This window comes from Siphateles boraxobius, unplaced genomic scaffold, assembly GCF_051911475.1.
Source record: "Siphateles boraxobius isolate OS27281-9 unplaced genomic scaffold, OSU_SipBor_1 19, whole genome shotgun sequence".
Classification (NCBI taxonomy): Eukaryota; Metazoa; Chordata; class Actinopteri; order Cypriniformes; family Leuciscidae; genus Siphateles; species Siphateles boraxobius.
In genome coordinates, this window is record NW_027508799.1 from 15,400,613 (window position 1) to 15,422,624 (window position 22,012).

Here is a 22,012-nt window from a genome sequence, read left to right on the forward strand (position 1 = left end):
GAATTGAACTTAATTTAGTAACGGTTTAAAGTGACAAAACGTTAATAAGTAACCGGTGTTTATCTGTAAGACATACATACATGAAATACTTGGTTAAAAAAATTCTACAGCACTTTATTTGACAGTCCTGTTCTAGTATGTACTATGTACTAAACTTAACCTTAATATTAAATCCAAGTAGTTACCTTATATTACTCAGTACTTTCTTGTAGGAGTACAAAGTTAGTACACATACTGAAAAATAAAGTGCGACGTTTGACACCTTTCATATCTAACTAGTGCTTTCAAGCGTAAGCAAACCAATCGATTAGCCGACTGCTAAGACATTACAACCATTTTTAAAGAAAGGCCATTTGAAACCATTTTGAAACTACACTTTCCACAAAGTTAAGTTTGGGAAAATGTTCTGCTAAACAGACATGAAGCACACTTTGCTTAGAGGTGAGATTTAAGTGAGTTTGAGTGTGACTGTTGTGCGCACACAGCAACAATGTAAACAAATGTAAAAAATAAAGGCGTTTTTTTTTTTTTATCAGTCTGAAAGGTCATTTGCACTGACAGTGATTTGCAGTGACAAAGCAACCAGAAGTCATTTTCAATGAAAGCTGTCGATTTCTAGCAACTCGAGCAACAGCGACTGTTGCCAACATGACAAAGTGAGCAAAGTTTAACCATAACCAGCCTCATAACTTTTAAAAATAAGTCTTTTTGAGATTTGAAAGATGCTGAAGATGGTGAAGAATGAATATAGTGCACAAGACATATAAACTACCTGTACGGCGCCTTCAATCGCCAACTCTAATTAAAAATGAATGACTTCCTGTCGATTTGTTACTGCAAAACGCCTAAAGTGTGAATACACTTTTTATTTATTTTTTGTATTTATCATTGTTTTTGTCTTGTTTTCCAGTACAAAATATCTAAATTTAGTTAAAAGACAAATTTACTTGTGAAGCAAAATTGTGTAAGAAAACAAGACACATATCTTGAATTAAGTAAAAAAAAAGAAAAAAAAAGAATACTGATTGAGAAAATGAAATCTTGCAGTGTTTAAAGTGTTCAAGATCTTCCTTAACAACACCCCCCCCCACGGATAACATCTTCCAGGTTAAAACCAGACATGACATCTGAATCATTGACAGATGAGTACAAAACACAAAGTCGGATCAGTGTGCTCATCTTTTGAAAGCCAAAAAAGGTCACAGTCGCATGACGAGAAGCCGGCCCGCATCCCTCCGGTTGGAAAAGTCTCTTTCTTTGAGATGCAGAACTCTCGCTGGAATGTCAGCTCGCTAAAATCTCCTGCTGGTCACGTCTCGAGCCTACAATCATTCAAATAACTGTCAATTAAAGTTAACCAGACGCTGGTCCGATACTTTTTTTCCAAACAGGATATCCTCAAGAAGGATAAAAGGTTGAGTTATGTCTCAGGGTTGGCTGTGGTCATGATCTTCATGTACTGGGTAAAGATCGTCTCAAAGGCCTCGTCTCTGTGTATCATGGCACCAAAGACCAGTGGCTGCGAGAACAAGATAAAGCGATTCACTGTCAGACTTTACTCAATTATTCATCAAAGCAAAAAGACAGACACTTTATCTATTTCAATGAGAGTGATGTTGCTGTAAAAAAAATAAAAAAGAAGACATTAAATCGCTTTTAACTCTTTTTCCGCCATTGACGGATATTTCTAGTTTTACGCGCTTTCACTGTTATACGGTAGGGTGCGCTATTACGCATCTTCTGAAAGAGTTCGGAATCTCCTGATCAAAAGAAATGTGAAGAAGAAGAAGCAGAAACAAGCGATAGCATATGTATGGAAGCTTGTTTCCGCCACAGAATAAAAAGATAAAAAGGTAATTGCGCCTTTTTATGCAATCGCAAATTTATATCTCACAATTCAGACTTTATTTCTCACAATTGCGAGTTATAAAGTCAGAATTGAGATATAAATTTGCGATTGGAAGAAAAAGAGTACTTAATGGACTTTATAAATCGCAATTGCGACTTTATATCTCACAATTCTAAGAAAAACAATTGCGTGTTATAAAGTCAGAATTGCGAGATAAAAAAACAGAATTGTGAGTTTATATCTCAAAATTCTGACTTTATAACAGACAATTGTGAGTTTATATCTCGCAATTCTGAGTTTATAACACACAATTGTGAGTTTATATCTCGCAATTCTGACTTTTATAACACGCAATTCTTTGAAATAAAGTCAGAATTCAAAGATGTAAACTCGCAATTGTTAGATTAAAAGTCGCAATTATCTTTTCAAATGTTTTATTCTGTGGCGGAAACGAGCCTCTATGCCTATGCAAGCAGATAAATATGTAAAATAACGCGATCGTCAACATTAAACAGCCAATAAAACTGCCTAAATGTTACAGAATGAAATGTCAACCCAGGATGAGCTATAGGACTGTGAAGCATTGGTAAGTAAGTTGATGGACTCGATCTACTCCATCTGTGTTTTGATCATCGTTTTGAATCCGATACGACTTTGACAAAAACGTGTTTTTTCAGCTTTAAGCTCAAAATGTTGCTTTTTTTATGAAACTTCCTCGCATTCAAGTGTTGATAAAAAAGAATGTATGAAGGTAGAATAAAACTGTTTGTTTGTTTAAAAGCAATAAATACAATAAAATATTCTGGGGGCCATGAAAATTTTGTGACAATGCTAAAAAACGCTGGTGGCTGGCAACCTTTTTTTTTGGTGGGGAAAGAGTTAAGCAGGACGTATTTAAGGTACATCCAACTCGCAACTGCGTGATTGTTTTATCGTAACAAAATTGAACTATATTATCATCCAGCTCTTTACATAAAGTAGGATATATAAGTATGCATTTACAGTATACTCACATAGAGTGGTACTTTAGGTATAGCAAATCTCAACTGTTTGATTGTTTGTACCATTGCAAAGTTTTAACTATTATCGCCCAGGTCTAATCTGCTAAATATGTCTCGAAGGTATTACGATAATAAAAATATTAACATCACGATTTTCTGCTTTGAAACCATGTGTATTGTGAAGCGCTATACAAATATATTTGACTTGACTTGACTACCTTCTGTGTTGACGGTGTGGCAATAGAAATGCCCATTCCAGACCCAGGCAGAACTGATAAAACTTTATACTGTGAAAAAAGAAAAGCAAGAGTTATTGTAACAGTAAGCGATTTGCAATAAACATTAAACATGATATGGTAACAACCCAGACAGCAACATAGTGTCGGCCCAGATCCAGTACAGATCTGGTACAGTACATCTGGATTCCACCCGTACCAAATGTGGGCCAGATTTGGGCCGACACTATGTTGCTGTCTGGGAATTCCTCAAAATGTCCTATTATGGGGGAAAAAGGATAATGAATAGAGTATAGCTCACTTTGGTCCACTTTGCAGCTTTGAACCATTAAATTACTCAAGAAAAAAAACAGTTAACCTCCCCTCCCCCTCGAAACGTCGTCTGCATGCAACTCTTCATGTTGTGTTTCGGAGTAGACTACATAAATATTAGACTAAATATCCCTTCACAACTGACTGCAAACTGCCATTCAGATCTGCCTCCATTTAGTTAGCAACGCCCAACTTCATACAATCCAATCCACTTGAATTTCACTTAAATATATGTCACAGCAGGGAAGAAAAGAATAACGTCCGTTTAATGCCGACTATAAATAACTGAACATGTTTAGAAAATCTGATGTGGTAAACCTCACAAGCTTTGTCAAATCTAGTGACTTAGCTCTTCATCAGACGTGTTCTTTTGTATAAAGTTTTTCATCATGGAAATTGCAGAAGTCAAATTTGAGTTTGCCATCGTTCAGTGTTAAGGCTGGAATACACTACACCACTTTGGCCCCGATTTTTTATCTGGATAAGAATGACGATAGTAGCTAAAAAAGTCATAGCCAGTCTGCAGATGTTTGGGCAGTTGGAGTTGAGTAGTCTGGCCTCAGATCCTACATTTAAAATCAGACAGACAACAGTCAGATGCCTTTAAACAAATTCTGTGCTCATCAGACTTGAGTAGGCCGTCGGTCGGAAGCTAGGTATTTTAGTTGATAAAGTTTTAAATATGGATATTTTTCTCACACAAACGCAGTGCTTGGCTTCAGAAGGCCTTTATTAACCCACTGAGACGGTGTGGAGCACTTTTATAGAGAATGGATGCACTTTTTTGGGCTTCAAATTTTGGGCTCCCATTCAAAATTATGCCATTATAAAGCTTAGATTAGCCACTTCATGTTTTAATATAACTCCGATTGTATTCGTCTGAAAGGAGAATGATATATACACCTAGGATGACTTGAGGGTGAGTTAATCATGGGATAATTTTAATTTTTTGGCGAACTATCCCTTTAAGGTATGAGAAAATGTGTGTATAGAACTTATATTTTAAGGTCTAAGATGAGCAGTTTTTTGTTCTGATTGCAAAATAAATGTGAATATTTGCAAATAAATATTCTAATAATTACAATTGCATGATAGCTGTGCGAAATTATAATTTAGAAACTCTGAAATTGCTTTTAGTAATTTTAAAATAATTCCACAAATATTTAAATGAAAATGCATTTTTCATGGGCAGCCAGTGATGGATTGCTATGTGACGCAAAGTTCATAGAGCTCATATCTAGAAAGTGCATGAAAGAATAAATAGTCAAAGATCCATTAAGTTTATTAACAAAAGCTGAAATAGTCTCATTTATTTCTGTTAGCTGCCAAGGCAACATTTTCATGCAATATTTATATTTTACTTTGTTTCAGCTTTATTTCAACGACTTTTTAGTTGGAAATAACACTGCACATACCTTCTGGATATCTGTGATGTCCACCAGTTTAATAACTTTGTTCTTCTTTGAAGACCCCGATCTTGAGCTGGAGCTCTCAAAACACAGGTAGCTGATGGATGGACAGCCAATTGTAATTATAATGTTACTGCATTAATGTACATGTTGATTCTATGGTGCTTCTCAATCTGTTATTATGTTAAACAATGACATGAACTTATTCATAATGACTATCAGATACTAAGCAACAGTTGTTGGGGGTAAAGCGTTACAAGAAATCCGATTTACATATGTCATCAGATTACTTTTTTAAGTTACACATTACTTTTAAATTTGCAACAAAATATCAGTTACTTTTTTAAATGAGTAACACAAGTTACTTTGATTTTCATTTATTGACTAACATCTCTCCTGTCTCCATGTTGAGAGAATTGTGAGTAACTGAAGAGGTGTTGTGTGCGCTGTGTGAACATGATGGTTTTTGTAGTTCTAGACTAAATGTGAGCATGACTTTACTTTTCACTTGCACTAAAGCATTCAGAATTCCTCAAAATGAATAGAAACATTAAAATGCAAACTCAGAATATTACGCAAACCTGCAATAATTAAATATGTTAAATAATACAAATATACTTTATGCATTTAATCTCACTTTATTAACCAATGTCGTTGGTGCTGACCTTTGATGATCCAATTCATCTCTACTAATACGCAAAAATGACTTTAGTTAAACATCAAATTTGTGATTAGATTTTTTTTTCACAATCCAGAATGGCAGCACATCTAAAGTTTAATTTGAGCTGCCCAAAAATTTAACTTTTATTAAAACTGTTATTAAAACACAAACAAGCAAGCCTAGCTCAAGTGACAAAAAGTAACGCAAAAGTAATGCAACACATTACCTTCCTTAAGAAGTAACCAAGCAACACAATTAGTTACTTTTTAGAGACTAATGCAATATTGTTTTGCACAGCTGGTCCAAAATGGAGTCGCTACAGTTCTTACCAGAACCAGGAAGTATGACCGTATTAGCCCGGTTCTGTCAACACTGCATTGGCTCCCTATTAAACATCGTATAAAATATTGCTGATTACTTACAAAGCACAAAATGGTTTAGCTCCCCAGTACTTGAGCGAGCTCTTAACGCATTATAGTCCTTCACGTCTATTGCGATCTCAAAATTCCGTCCAGTTGATAATACCTAGAATGTCAAAATCGACTGCTGGCGGTAGATCCTTTTCCTATTTAGCACCAAAACTTTGGAACAATCTTCCTAACATTGTCCGGGAAGCAGACACAGTCTGTCAGTTCAAATCTAGACTAAAAACACATCTCTGTGACCTAGCATACACATCACACATAATAGACTTCTATAATTCAATGTTAGGCTGCATAGATTAGGTCAGCCTGAACCGGGAACACTTCCCATAAATCCTGATGTACTTGTTACATCATAAGAAGGATGGCGGCTACGCTTATATTAGTCTCTCTGTTTATCCCGAGGTTTACCGCAGTCCGCCGGATCCAGGCCGTATCCGGATCTGATGAAGGACCTGTGCGTGGACACGACGACAACGCAGTCCTGAAGTGTCACTAGTCTCTCCACTGTGAAGGCCTCCTTCCCTTCCCTTTACCTCTGTACTGATAAAACTTTGTCGGGATAGTTCAAGTTGACATGGCTACACGGAAGCAATAACAAATTCTGTATTATAAAATGTTCAAGGCTTGTACCTTGGAACCTATTTCATGGTTTGCATTCTCGAGCTACCAGGCACTGTTTTGTGCAAATGCGCGGCCGGATCGCTTAAGTTAATAACTAATGATCATTGCGACAGAAGTGAATCAATCAAAATTAACTTTAGCTGGACAATAACTTTATTCTAGAGCTGCTGTAAAGCCAAAACAATCTCTGTTACTTTAATTTCCTATTATTACCGTGAAGCTGCTTTGAAACAATCTATATTGTTGAAAGCGCAATATAAGTGAAGGTGACTCGACTTGACTATTGTAACATTACTTTTAAAAGTAACTTTCCCAAACACCGCTGAGCAAATGTTTCTTACTTCTCAGTGACGAAGAGCATCCCGTTGCGAATGTAGTCAGTGGGCATCTTCCTGTCTCTGTTTATCAGACAGCATCTCCATCCATTCTCACACACTGAAAAAAACAACACTACTAATTCAATTGGTTGTACACAAGTGGAAAAATAAAAATCAGTTTGGCTTGTCCAACTGAAGCCTTTTTTGTTTTGTCTATTTATGTTTCAAGTACTTTTTTTTTTTTTCAGGATGCGGAGTCTCATAAGACAAGAACCAAGTCTACGAGAGGTCTCACCGGGCAGAGGTCTCTCATTCTCGGGTAGGTTGAAGATCTCATGGAATGCTCCTTTCTTTGTGTTGTGTGAACGGCCAGGCTCTTCCTCTCGGGTCACTCCGGCTGGGATGGTGGCTAAACTGCTCCGTGAGACCACTGGCTGAATCTTAACATAAAAGAGAGGGATTTTGTAACAACTCAAATAAATAGCTTGCATTAACTGATACTTTTAGCCATTACATTAATGTGTAAAAAAACATTTTACTTACATAATGGGACATATTTCTGGTATGTATGATATTTATATTCAGAAAGGGTAGGTGTTTGAGGGGGTGAACAATTTTTTTACTCTCTTCTGGAAAAACATGCACTAATCAATCACTCACAATAGCAATTATACCATGGTCTGCCTGAATACTCAATTCTGATTGGCTGAAAGGTGTGCAGTAAAACCGTTTAATGCACAGATAGTTCCAAGTCAGTTTAATCACCATTCTATATCAATGTGCTGCTTTTTATTGAAGCACACACACTCACATGTATCCCAGACAGCATCATAGTGTCGGCCCAGATCTGGGCCACATCCGGTACGCGTTGAATCCACATGTACAAGATGTGGCACGTTTCTGGGCCGACACTATGCTGCTGCCTGGGATGTCACTGACTCGCACACAGAAATCAAAGATTTCGCTGTACATACAGAAACAGAAGCGCAGAAACTTATCAACGCTATCCCGTTTAGAGAGAAATAAAACTAGATAAAATTAAGTTATAACTACAATGTACAATACCGTTAACTAAAAGCTAAGTTAAAAAGATAGGTTTTTAACTGAGACTTAAAAAATTTCTATTGTTTGAGCCAGCTGGATATGAAGGGGAAGACTGTTCCACAACTTGAGAGCCACAACTGAAAAAGATCGGTCACCCCTTTGACGACTTTTTAGAATAATGGACAGTCAGCAAAAGTTGGTTCGTTGATCTTAATGTCCTACCTGATATGTAAGATCCTAAAAGGTCAACAATGTAGTTTGGGGACATGTTATGGAATGCTTTAAAAACCATTAATAAAATCTTATAATCGATCCTGTACTGAACCGGCAGCCAATGACAAGAGGATAATACTGGAGTAATGTGGTCCCTTTTATTAGTGTCAGTCAGAAGCCTTGTTGCGGATTTCTGCAACAGCTGCAGACGGCAAAGTTGACGACAACAGATCCCTGCATAGATCTGAAGGACAGTGCTAGGACTTGCAGTAGTCCAGTCTTGACGTAATAAAAGCATGGATGATGACCTCCAAACTTTAAAACTAAGAAAGGGTTTATTTTATCTTAGAAATCAATCTAAGCTTTTAGATAATATTACTGAAACATTACTCAGCAAGGAGGTTGTAACGTTGCTGTTTTTATAGTAATTCAACTCACAGCTTCATTGCTAATAGAGAGACTCTGCACAGCCATCCACATCTCTCTCTCTCTCTCTCTCTCTCTCTCTCTCTCTCTCTCTCTCTCTCTCTCTCTATATATATATATATATATATATATATATATATATATAAAGGCTAATTAATTCAAATAAATGTCCTATCATACAATCAAATCATTTTAACCTTACCGCACTACTTTATCTCTGTGTCAGATTTAGAGCGGACAGAATGCTATATCTAACAAGCCATAGCTGACGAAATTAACCACCATTTTAACCCTTCCAGTCAAATTTAGCGCTACAAACATCAATGACAGCTTTAATTGGTCAATTCTGGCAAATGACCATGGTATAAGTGGAATAATTAACGGCTAGCAGTGTATTAAAATGATTTGAATGCTTCCCTTCGCGTCAGGTGGTTCCCTTTCAGTCGATAACGTCGGACGTAGTCGACGCCGACTGAAATGGGATCACGCTAGGGAGCCTATCGTCTTCGAGTATTATTGAACGAGCCAATACACATTGGCGTGCGAGATTTGCATCTCACACTCCGCCCCGCAGCGCGGGTATAAATACGGAAGTGGATGCACGCACCATTTGCCTTTCGCTTCGGAGCCGAGCTTCATGTCTGGATCTGAAGAGTGTTGTTGTACAACGAGCGAGTGTGTCGGCGCTTCTTTGGGAAGTCTCTCCTGGTGTCGGTGGTTACAGCGCGAGTGCAGCGGTGATCGCGAGCTTTAAGCTCTCAACTGCTGTTTTCACAGCAACCAAATTTCTGTTTGTGTTTGTTTGTCTGACGGTCGGTTGAGGGCGAGAAAGTGAGTGCTTCACTGGCACAGGGTGCACCATTCCTGTGTCAGTGTTGCCGCGGTCATTCCCCTGTGTGCTCCGGCACTGGTGAGAGTTTTTCACTTCCTAAAAGAGCAACACGGGTGCGTTTGCGTCTTTTTCAAGATAACCATTCCCGGTAACCATTCCCTGTGGGCTCCTCACCCCTCCCTTCCACTGCTACCATTGGAGCCTCCGGTGTTATCTGCTGGTCCATCTGTAATGGGTGGGCCAGCGGTTTCACTCGGGGCTCCCCTGGGGGACAGGATGTGGATTGCAGCATCAGAGGGTGAGCTGATGTCTGGAGATGACGACTCGGCTGCGTTGTCTCCCTCCGGGAGTTCAATGTTGCCCGAGCCGGATCCAGAATTATCAGCTATGCTGAAACGGGCCGCCGAGGCTGTCGGGCTCGAGTGGAACCCTCCACCGTGTCCTGTTCAGTCTCGGTTGGATGATTGGTATCTCGGGGCGGGCCGTGCTGGTTCTCAGCCCGCCGCCCCAGTGCCCTTCTTTCCCGAAGTGCATGAAGAGCTTACTTGGTCGTGGACGGCACCTTTTACTGCTGAAAACGACTTAAGTAGTTCTTCCTCCCTCACTACCCTTGTCGGAGGAGCGGTGAAGGGTTATGAGGCTATCCCTCCAGTGGAGCGGTCTGTTGCGACTCATTTATGTCCAACGGCCACTGCATCCTGGGTGGGGGATCCTTGTTTCCCCTCGCGGGCCTGTGAGTTCGCGTCAGGATTGGCGGTCAGAGCTTACAGAGCTTGCGGGCAAGCCGCTTCCTCTTTGCATGCCTTGGCGTTGTTGCAGGTCTACCAGGCCAAGACACTCATGGACATGCACGAGGGTAGTTTGGACCGGGCGCTCATGAGTGAGCTCCGCACCGCCACTGACCTCGCCCTCCGGGGTACGAGTGTCGCGGCGTGTGCGGTCGGTCTAGCGATGTCCACTTTGGTGGTCCAGGAACGCCATCGTTGGCTCAGCCTGGTTGAGATGGCGGATGCGGACAAGGTTCGGTTCCTGGACTCCCCAATTTCCCAGGTTGGGTTGTTCGGCGACGTGGCGGAGAGCTGCGCCCAACAGTTCTCTGCCACCCAGGTTCGGACGGAGGCTCCCCGACACACCCTATCCCGGCGGCCCGCTGTTGCCTCCACCCTGCCGCCGGGGATAGTCCCTCCGCCCGTTCGTCGCCGAGGGCGCCCCCCTGCCGCTGCCTCCGGTTCCGCGGGGTCTCCGCAACAGCCTTCACCCAGGCCCCAGCGTAGAACCAGCAGCAGGCAGGCCGCCCAGTCTGTCTCAGTCACTGCCCAGCCAGGGGGCGAGTGTCAGAAACGTTCCTGAGACAGGCCACCCAGGGATGGGGGGACTAACTCTTCAGATGGTTACCGTTCCACCATTGGTTCTCCGGAGTCCAGTGGTACCCAAATTATCAGAAGAGCGAATTTCTCCGTCCCTGGGTCCCAAGAGGGCGAGGCTGGCGGCTTGCGACCCTGTAGAACAGCCTTGCTCCCCCCAGCCCCCTCTTGTTCGCCAGCCCGCAACACGAGGCGGTCGAGGACCCGGTCATCCGCCTTCTCTCCCATCCTCTGTTGCCCCGTGGAGACAGGTAAGTGCAGCACGGCTCACTCAGACCCCGCTTCGGGCCGCCCACGGGCCTTCCGAGCCGGGTCCCTGTCCTCCACCGCGCTGCCCCACCCCGGGTATGCCTGTGTTACCTTTGGTCCCCCTGGTCCGGTTCGTCGAGGCCTGGAAAGTGCTCTCCAACCCGTCCGGCTGGCTCCTCCGTACCATCAGGCTCGGCTACACGATTCAGTTCCGCCGGAGTCCGCCCAAGTACAGTGGCATTCGCCACACTTCAGTGTCGAGCGAATCTGCTCCTGTCATGCGCGCGGAGATCGCGGTCCTGCTGGCGAAGGACGCGATAGAGCCGGTGTCGGTAGCCGATATGAAGGCCGGCTTTTACAGCCCGTACTTCATTATACCCAAGAAAGGGGGTGGGTTACGACCAATCCTGGGCCTGCGAGTCCTGAATCGGGCCCTTCACAAGCTCCCGTTCAGAATGCTGACGCAGAAACGCATCTTCCAATGTGTCCGTCCCCAGGATTGGTTTGCAGCGATCGACCTGAAGGACGCGTACTTTCATGTCTCCATCCTGCCGCGACACAGGCCATTCCTGCGTTTCGCGTTCGAGGGTCAGGCGTATCAGTACAAAGTCTTACCCTTCGGGCTGGCCCTGTCACCCCGTGTCTTTACGAAAGTTACGGAGGCAGCCCTCGCTCCCATGAGAGAGCAGGGCATTCGCATTCTCAACTATCTCGACGACTGGCTGATACTAGCTCAGTCTCGGGAGCTGTTATGCGAACACAGGGATTTGCTGCTCCAGCACATCAGCCAGTTGGGTCTTCAGGTCAACTGGGAGAAGAGCAAACTCGCCCCTGTGCAGAGGATCTCTTTTCTCGGTTTGGAGCTGGACTCGGTCCAACACACGGCGCGCCTCACAGAGAATCGCGCCCGGTCGGTGCTGAACTGCCTGAATTTTATCAAGAGCAGAACAGTGGTTTTTCTGAAACATTTTCAGAGGCTCCTGGGGCATATGGCAGCCGCAGCCGCAGTTACGCCGCTCGGCCTGCTTCATATGAGACCACTCCAGCACTGGCTTCGCGACCGAGTCCCGAGGTGGGCGTGGCGGAGAGGCACGCTCCCTGTGAGAATCACCCCGGCCTGCCTCCAAACCTTCAGCCCGTGGTCGGACCTTTCGTTTCTCCGGGCCGGTGTGTCCCTAGAACAAGTCTCCAGGCATGCTGTTGTCTTCACAGACGCCTCCAACACCGGCTGGGGGGCCACGTACAACGGGCATGCAGTAGCTGGCACCTGGACGGGGTCCCGCCTGCATTGGCACATCAACTGCCTCGAGTTGTTAGCAGTGCTCCTTGCTTTGAGACGCCTCAGGACGACGCTGCTCGGCAAACACGTACTGGTCCGGACGGACAACACTGCGACCGTTGCGTACATCAACCGCCAAGGTGGTCTACGTTCCCGCCGCATGTCACAACTCGCCCGCCACCTCCTCCTATGGGGTCAGAAGCATCTGAGGTCGCTTCGTGCTGTTCACATCCCTGGCCTGCTCAATCGTGCCGCCGACGAGCTCTCACGACAGATTGTGGCCTCGGGAGAATGGCGGCTCCATCCCCAGGCGGTCCAGCTGATATGGGACCACTTCGGGGCCGCACAGATAGATCTGTTTGCCTCTCCGGACTCGTCCCATTGCCAGTTGTTTTATTCCCTCGAGACGGATGCACTGGCTCACAGCTGGCCCCGGGGCCTCCGCAAGTATACGTTTCCCCCAGTGAGCCTTATTGCACAACTACTGTGCAAAGTCAGGGAGGAAGAGGAGCAGGTTTTGCTAGTTGCCCCTTATTGGCCCAACCGAACCTGGTTCCCCGAACTTTTTCTCCTCTCGACAGCTCCTCCCTGGCCTATTCCTCTGAGAGAGGATCTACTCTCTCAGGGACGGGGCACCATATGGCACCCGCGTCCAGACTATTGGAGACTCCATGTGTGGTCCCTGGACGGGACGCGGAGGTTCTAGGTAGTCTACCACAGGCAGTCGTAGATACCATCACGTCAGCGAGAGCTCCCTCTACGAGGCTTGCTTACTCCCTGAAGTGGAAACTGTTCGTTGAGTGGTGTGCTTCTCAAGGAGAAGACCCCCGAAGGTGTTCGATCATTTCCGTGCTTTCTTTCCTGCAAGAGGCTTTGGAGCGTCGGCTGTCCCCCTCCACCCTCAAAGTGTATGTCGCCGCTATTGCCGCACATCACGATGCAGTAGACGGGAAATCCCTGGGGAAGCATGACTTGATCGTCAGGTTCCTGAGGGGAGCGAGGAGGTTGAATCCGCCTCGCCTCCCCTATATACCCTCTTGGGACTTATCTCTGGTGCTAACCGCACTGCAGAGACCACCCTCCAAGCCTTTGGAGGTAGCAGAGTTAAAAATTCTGTCCCAAAAGACAGTTCTCCTACTTGCTTTGGCCTCCATCAAGAGGGTAGGGGACCTGCACGCATTTTCGGTCAGCGAATCGTGCCTGGAATTCGGGCCGGCTAACTCTCACGTTATCCTGAGACCCCGGCCTGGATATGTGCCCAAGGTTCCTACCACCCCCTTTCGGGACCAGGTGGTGAACCTGCAAGCGCTGCCCCCGGAGGAGGCAGACCCAGCCCTGGCTTTTCTCTGCCCCGTTCGCGCTCTGCGCTTGTACGTGGACAGAACGCAAAGCTTTAGGACCTCAGAGCAGCTCTTCGTCTGTTATGGAGATCAGCGGAAGGGAAAGGCTGTCTCCAAGCAGAGGTTGGCCCACTGGATAGTGGATGCCATCATCTTGGCGTATGAGTCCCAAGGTGAACCCTGTCCCCCCGGACTGCGAGCTCACTCCACAAGGAGTGTTGCCGCTTCTTGGGCGTTGGCGCAGGGTGCCTCGCTGACAGATGTCTGTAGAGCTGCGGGCTGGGCGACACCTAATACGTTTGCTAGATTCTATAGCCTACGTGTCGAACCGGTTGCTTCCCGTGTGCTCTCTTCTCATAGAAGCCAGTAACACCGTGAGCCCCGGTTCAGTGTCGGCTTGCTGCGCCATTCCCCTCTTACGGACCGGATACGTGCGCCGTTTCGCTCCGGTTGAATTCCCTTGTCCGGAACCTGTTGACCTCCTCCGTACCCCCCCCCCCAACGTCGGACGTGGCGGAACGTCTGGTGTTAGGCCTACCACTCGTATGCAGTGTGGCACCCGTGTTAGGCTGGGTCCATATGTTGCGGTCCCTACGGCGACCCCATATGTGTATTCTTCCACGATACGGCTCCCCAAAGTGAGCCCGTGTCTTTCCCTTGGCAGAGTCCTGCCGTCACTGCAAATTGGTGTGTCTCCCCCCTCTCTAGGCTGGAGCCACCCCAGTGACATTCCATACGTTATACTGCCCGGCCCTCCGCCTAGTTCATATGTGTATATCCCCCCCCCCCCCCTTTCGGGTTGGTTGGGCTTCCGCAGCGTCCCTTCCTTCCAATGTTGGGCACGCTTTCCCAGTGTTACCAAGTCTAACTGAGTGGGTCTTGTGGAACAGCAGCGACTTCCTGGCCTAAGCCCTGTCCTTTTCCGCTAGAACGTCGGGAGGATCAGAAGGCTTTTGTCTAGGCACTGGAAGGTGGCAGCGTTAGTGGCGTGTTCAATGGTTGATCCCATTTCAGTCAGCGTCGACTACGTCCGACGTTATCGACTGAAAGGGAACGTCCTGGTTGCGTATGCAAGCCACCGTTCCCTGAAGGAGGGAACGGAGGACGTAGTCCCCTTGCCACTACCACTGGACCACCGCTGACTCCGAGTTACGCTCGGCTCCTCAGCGAAAAGCAAATGGTGCGTGCATCCACTTCCGTATTTATACCCGCGCTGCGGGGCGGAGTGTGAGATGCAAATCTCGCACGCCAATGTGTATTGGCTCGTTCAATAATACTCGAAGACGATAGGCTCCCTAGCGTGATCCCATTTCAGTCGGCGTCGACTACGTCCTCCGTTCCCTCCTTCAGGGAACGGTGGGTTGCATACGCAACCAGGACGTTCTTTGCCTGCATGTATTAAAATCGTTTGATACACAGCTAGCCGTGAATTATGCCTCACTTTTAATATGTATTAGGGAAGAAAACAGGTTTCATTTTGATTTCATGTTGAGTTTAAGCTCAAAACAATACAAAGTGCGTTCACGGCATGTCTTAATTAACGTAATTATGAGATTGCGACTTGTAAAAAGCGTTCACGTCCTCGTAGAACTCATAATTACAATTTGGAAACAAGGATTTTTCCGAGAGTTCCGATTTGCAGATTGATAGTGTTGCCATAAAAAAAAAATTCCAAGTCCGAGGACATGAACAACTCCGAGTGGGAAGACGCGTGTTGTCATCTCGTAATTACGACATGGCGTGAACACAGCGAATGTCAACGTGAAATGAGTTCATGTGGGTTTCAGTAAGTCAGTGTAATGATGTTTGAAGGTTAAAGGTAATGTTAGCAACCGCCATTGAGCTCATTCTCAAGGGCATGTAGTATGTTCTCTGTACAGATTCCCAAACAACACAGTCAAAATACTAAATTTCATTCTCCTAAAGGCAAACATTCAACTATTTCTACCTCTAATGATCTACTTCTAAGAACCCAAACTACAGCTGCATTGTTGTGTAAACCAGTGTTAATTTAGTTAGCTAAAAGCATGAAAAAAATATACTGACATAAAATATTATATAACGAATAAAATAAAATTTGATTTCAGCTAGTTTCCAAGAAAACATGTCTCATTTTCATTTAGTTTAAATTGATGTACTAAAATAACTAAAATTGAAACAAAAAAATGATACAGACATAACAAAATAATACAAAATTACAAAAACACAGAAGATTACTAAAACTAATAAAAATAATATTAATAATAATAATTCAAACTGTTAACAAAAACAATATAATAATATCTCCCTAATACTAAAATAACACTGGTGGAAACTACTCAAAGTAATCCTTTTCTATCTATGCACACACACACAGAACAAACCCATCAAATCGTCTGTGAAAATGGATTCAAAATGGCACATTAGCTGTTAACATTACATTAATATGCAATAGCTACATTAGATTACATTAAGCAAAATCATTAATATTAAATACTTTCATTAGATCAGTCAATTAATGCTATTTTATATCAGATTTTAAATAAAGAGCCAATTCTGCAGAGAGCAAGAAATGCCCATCTGATATTACACCACATAATTATATTTTGGATGAAGGAAATAAAGACTATTTTTAAGACCGTTAATATTTGCATAGTGACTTAGCTTTCATGACAATAAGGTACACCCTCAACACATTCATTACCATAATGCAAAAAATAAAATAAAAATCTCATTCCTATTACTGTAACACAAACGATTATACTGTATAATGCTTTTATTATAGTAATGAGAACAGGATTTTTTCATTATAGTGATTAGAATGTGATTTGATCACATTAGAGTAATGAGGATCACTTTTTTATTGTAGTTAGAGAATATGTTTTTAAGGATTAGGGTAATGTACAGCATACAAGCTTGTTTCCGCCACAGAATAAAAAAGGTTATTGCGACTTTTTTTCTTACAATTGTGACTTTTTCTCAGAATTGCATGTTTATATCTCGCAATTTAGACTTGTGAGATATAAACTCGCAATTCTGAGGAAAAGCCTGTATTTTCTCTTTAGAAATTTGACTTGATAACACGTAATTGCGACTTTATATCTCACAATTCTGAGAAAAGATGTCAGAATCGCAAGATATGAAGTCTCAATTGCCTGTTATAAAGGTTTTATAGTTTATATCTCACAACCTGTCAGGGTTGTGAGATATAAACTCTCAATTGTGAGAAAAAAAGTCAAAATTGCAAGTTTATTGTGAGTTTATATCTCACAATTCTGGCGTTATAACACGCAATTGTGAGTTTATAACACGCAATTTTAGCTTTATATCTCGCAATTGTGAGAAATAAATTCAGAATTCCCAGATGTAAACTCGCAATTGTGAGATAAAAAGTTGCAATTATCTTTTAAAATGTTTTATTCTGTGGCGGAAACAAGCTTCCATAGTACAGAGCCCCTGAAGGGACATGATGATGGGAAAAAAATTGGAGATGGGAGGAGAAATTACATGTCTTTTCCCTATCTCATTTTTTCCCAACACCATTAGATGCTCTGCATTTTGACATTACAATAAAAAAAGAATGGGCTTTTTTTCATTACAATAGCGTGAACTTAGGTGTGAAATATGCCTAATTGTAATGAAATAAACTAAATAAAATCCTGGTCCTAAAAAAAATAAAATATGTCTATTTTGTGGTGAAATAGGACCTGAACATTTCTCTGTGAGATAAGAGTTAAGTTAGTTGAGATTAATTGAATTGGGCCACTGAGACTAAGTGGCAATTTTGATCCACTTGGCCACAGACGAAAATTCATATCACAAGGTGCATCTAGATCCAAACACACACAGGTAAAGAAAGTAAGGTCAGCTGGTTTGATCACACACACACACACACACACACATGCACACACACACACACACACACACACACACACACTGGCAGAAGCACACCACAGTCCCTACCTTCTCACACCCAGACAGCTGAGAGAGAAAGACAACAGATTATATGTGATCGTCATGTCAGCGACCTATACTGATGATGATTCCCTTACGAGGCAACACCCATCACTCTCATACGCACATATTTACAGTGCCTGACACTCTGAAAAAAAATGTTTTAAATAGGTATGACATTTTAAGTGTGAAAACAACCAGGAGGCTGCTGTATGAGTATGACATTATCTCTTTCTGTCTCACCCGTCGAGACACAGTGGCATTGCTGCGCTCTTTCAGCTGAGGGTCCGTGGGCAGGTTGTTCCACATGATGAACGGAGTGTCGTATTTGTCTCGGAGTTTCGGGCAGCTCTTAAAAAGGAAGTCTATAATAAAGAACTTGATGCCTGCGTAAAGCCCTACCAGGGAAGACACATACACACACCATGAGAATGATAAAAACAACTGCATTTCAGCACAAAAACCTTCTATTTTGCAAGATTTATTTCATTGTGTTTAATAAAATTAACTTTAATTTAATGGAACAAGGTGAAAACACACTTAATTTCACAGAATGATCTTCTGTACTAAATATTATGGACAAAAATACAATACACTACCATTCAAAAATCGGTAAGATTATTTAATGTTTTTGAAAGGTGTTTCTGATAAGGCTACATTTATTTGATAAAAAATACAGTAAAAAAAACTAATATTGTGAAAAAATGATTACAATATAAAATAACTGTCTTCTATTTTAATATAGTTTATAACTGTGATGAAAAAGCTACATTTTAAATGCTACATTTTCAGTAGACTTTAAGTCTTCAAAGAAGTTGTGCTGATCGTTATTTAATTTTTTTAACAATGTAAAGTATTTACAGTCACTTTAGATTAAAAAAAGGCATCCAAGGCTAATAAAAGTATTCACTTCTTTCAAAAACATACATTTTACTGATCCCACATTTTTGAATGGTACTATACCTTGTTGCTAAATGTCTCTTGTTCAAAGTCCCCCTGTGGTGAAAATCAAGTTTTTAATGTTGTTTATACCTCTATGTGGTGTTTTTAAAATGCTTTAAGACAAACCATGTGCAAATTCATAAGTCAACACCATCGCTGAGTATTTTCTCTTTAAAACTGCAGTGAACCAAAGACAGTCTCAAAAACGCGGTTTGAAATCACTGGTGTTTCTGACGTCACAAACTACCTTGTAACCAATCAGGGTGCATTTCCCATACAACGATGTAACTCGATGCTTCACTACCGTAGTACGATGCATCGTTGAAGAAATCAACTAGCCAGTCACGACTATTTCCCGATACCATATTGTTGCAAAGTGGTCATTGAACCACGTTGGTTTATAGACGTCACATAGGTGGTGGAGAAATAACTTATTTTAATGAAACTATTTGAGATCGAAATAAAGCTAGATGTTTTGATATAAATTACAGACATGGCATCTGAAGACTATTTCTCGTTTTTCTCAGTTATTTTGCTTTATTTCCAGATTCAATCATAGGCTTGTTCTTGCATACTAGAGCACATTCGCACATGCGCAGTTTTCAAAAACGGTGCTTTAAATCTCTTGACAAACTCAAAGACGTAAATGACATTTGTATGTATTCTAAATAAAAGAGGGGCTAATTTGCATATTCAAACAACCGTGTATACTAAATGAGGCAAGGGTGTAGAGTTACATTCAAGCTATTTTAAGGCATGGAAAAAATATTTAAATATGTCATTTTGGTGATCAAATATGAGTTTTAAGGGATAAAATGATTGACTACAGGGGGACTTTAAATATGCTTACAGCATATTTAGTTTCACATGAAAGCAACACTGAGCCATTCAGAATGGCGGTGTTATTAGTGTGTATGGGGTGTTTATGTACAGTACATATGTGGGGTTATGTATAATGATTCTCACCGATCATAAAGCCCATCAGCTTGTATGGCAGGACGCAAGAGGAGATGAAGGCCACCCACAGAGCGATGTACAACTTCTGAGTGATCTCAGGCTGAACCCACATAAACAAACTGATGTACACAAACACATACAAACATGGAGAAACATTCATTAATTTCCTTCAGGTCACTTTCCCTGTAGTTTTTGCGTTCACCTGTAAACCTCACAATACATGAAACATGTGTGTTGTCAAAATTGTGTGCTCTCACATAGGCAATGAAATATATTTTTCCCCATCTCATATTATTTTCATCATTTTTGTATTTGCTAAGGTTTTGCCCTTAGAAACTTCTCAAAACGTTTGCTCTGTCTTGTGAAATGTGTGCGTTATTTGCGAAAATTGCATTTTCTCTCATCTCATATTACTTCCATCACCAGCTTTATTTTTGCAAAAAAATGTGCATTTGTTTGTGAAGTTTTTAGGGAAAATGCTAAAAGTTTTGCAAGGGAACGCAAAAGCACATTGATAATGTTTTCACCCATCTCATATGTTTCCATTACCATGTCCCTTTAAGGAGCCCGTAGTCCTACAATAAAAGTTACAGAGCTACTTACTTTTTGATTTTCTCCAAAACATCTGACATCTTACCAAAAAGATTCTGCAGAAAAATACACACAAAATGAAATTTGAGACATTTCCATAAAATTTAAAATCACAATCTAACATTATAAAATAAAAGTCCTCAAAAACTATGAAATAAACAATTTTACAGTAATTTCCATCTATGCTTAACAACTATTGGGTATTTTTCTTTCCCAATGACTATTACAAACTCACTCATATACAATTTTGTTTTAAATTATTTTTTTGTAAATAAATTTAAACATAAAATAAGCCTTCTAATAGAAAAGATTTCGAGAGCAGGAGTGTGTCCAAACTTTTGACCAATAATATAAATGCTATGGATAGCTTTATTATTTAAATGAAAATGTAAAGTTGATACCTGTGCTTTTTGTGCGACGTCGAGGACTAACTGAAACTTTTCAGACACAGTCAGGTCTTCTTTTGGAGGTTCCTGAAAAGAAAAAAAAAGACCACAAGGAAGAAAATTTAAATATGCCAAATATAAAAATAAAAGTCACTTACATGCTAACATACACCCTGGAAAACCATTCCTACCACAGGTTCAGAAACTTCAGGCACAATACTCCACTGAATTCTCCATCCTCTATAGAAAAACAACAACATTAAATCCATTTGTTTACGTTACATGAACACGTATATACAGTGCTGGTCAGAATTATTTGCCCCCTTGGTAAATATGATCAAAGATGGATGTAAAAAATAAATCTCCATTGTTTATCCTTTTGATATTTTATTTTAAAAAATGCAAAAATCTTACCTTCTATTGAAGTAAAAGAATTGAAAGTGGGGGGGATCAGATTATGAAATAAATATTTTTATTAAATACTTTTTGCAACCTCCTTTTTCCAAGATAACAGCTCTGAGTTTTCTTCTATAATGCCTAATGAGTTTGGAGAACAACTGACAAGAGATCAGAGACCATTCCTCCATACAGAATCTCTCCAGATCCTTCAGATTCCCAGATCCATGTTGGTGCTTCTTCTCTTCAGTTCAGCCCACTCATTTTCTATAGGGTTCAGGTCTGGGGACTTGGGTGGCCATTGCAGATGCTTGGTTATGTGCTCAGTGACCCATTTTTGTTTTGATTTTGATGTTGGTTTTTGACAACTGACACTACTGGAACTTCAAACGGGACGGGTTCAGTTACTTTTTAAGCGTTCTATGGTCAGATGAAACAAAAAAAGTAACTTTTTTGGCAGCAAACACTTTAGATGGGTTTGGTTCATACAGGGATAAAAAGTACCCCATGTATCTTTAATGCTGTGGGCCTAATGCTTTCTGCCAGAGGTTCTGGACATCTTGTTCAGATACATGGCATCATGGATTCGATCAAATACCAACAGATAAAAAAAACAAAACCTGATAACCCCTGCTAGAAATCTTATAACGGGCCATTTCTGGGTCTTCCAACAGGACAGTGATCCAAAAACAAACATCAAAATCAACACAAACATGGGGCACTGAGCACATAACCAAGCATCTGCAATGGCCATCCCAGTCCCCTGAACCCTATAGAAAATGAGTGGGCTGAACTGAAGAGAAGAAGCACCAACATGGATCTGGGAATCTACAGGATCTGGAGAGATTCTGTACGGAGGAATGGTCTCTGATCTCTTGTCAGCTGTTCTCCAAACTCATCAGGCATTATAGGAGAAAACTCAGAGCTGTTATCTTGGAAAAAGGAGGTGGCAAAAAGTATTTAATAAAAGGGGGCAAATAGTTGTTCCCAATGTGTTTTGGAGAAAAACATTTATTTCATAATGTGATTTTCCCCCCACTTTCAATTATTTTACTTCAATGAAAGGTCAGATTTTTGCTATTTTTTTTAAAATAAAATATCAAAAGGATTAACAATGCAGATTTATTTTTTACAGCCATCTTTGATCATATTCACCAAGGGGGCAAATGATTCGGACCAGCACTGTATACGTACACATATGTATGTTTATTAATATACAGTCACTGCAT

The 22,012-nt window shown here is 41.8% G+C and overlaps 1 protein-coding gene across 3 annotated transcripts in view; it reads right to left on the minus strand.

The window, feature by feature from the left end:
- Positions 1-925: 925 nt before the first annotated feature.
- gramd4a (GRAM domain containing 4a) overlaps positions 926-22,012 on the minus strand; it is a 75,266-nt gene continuing 54,179 nt past the window's right edge. Inside the window, exons 10-20 of one of the 3 annotated variants that reach the window (XM_077233900.1) lie at positions 20,579-20,627; positions 20,403-20,474; positions 20,014-20,057; positions 19,420-19,529; positions 17,755-17,909; positions 17,521-17,538; positions 7,127-7,271; positions 6,856-6,949; positions 4,814-4,904; positions 3,069-3,137; positions 926-1,519 (exon numbers count right to left, since the gene is read on the minus strand). In XM_077233900.1, the coding sequence (XP_077090015.1) occupies positions 1,421-1,519; positions 3,069-3,137; positions 4,814-4,904; positions 6,856-6,949; positions 7,127-7,271; positions 17,521-17,538; positions 17,755-17,909; positions 19,420-19,529; positions 20,014-20,057; positions 20,403-20,474; positions 20,579-20,627 (946 nt within the window). In that variant the 3' untranslated portion in view covers positions 926-1,420. Of the gene's footprint in view, positions 1,520-3,068; positions 3,138-4,813; positions 4,905-6,855; positions 6,950-7,034; positions 7,272-17,520; positions 17,539-17,754; positions 17,910-19,419; positions 19,530-20,013; positions 20,058-20,402; positions 20,475-20,578; positions 20,628-22,012 lie in introns of those variants that run through there. The other 2 variants (XM_077233901.1, XM_077233902.1) reach the window with 2 other exon arrangements.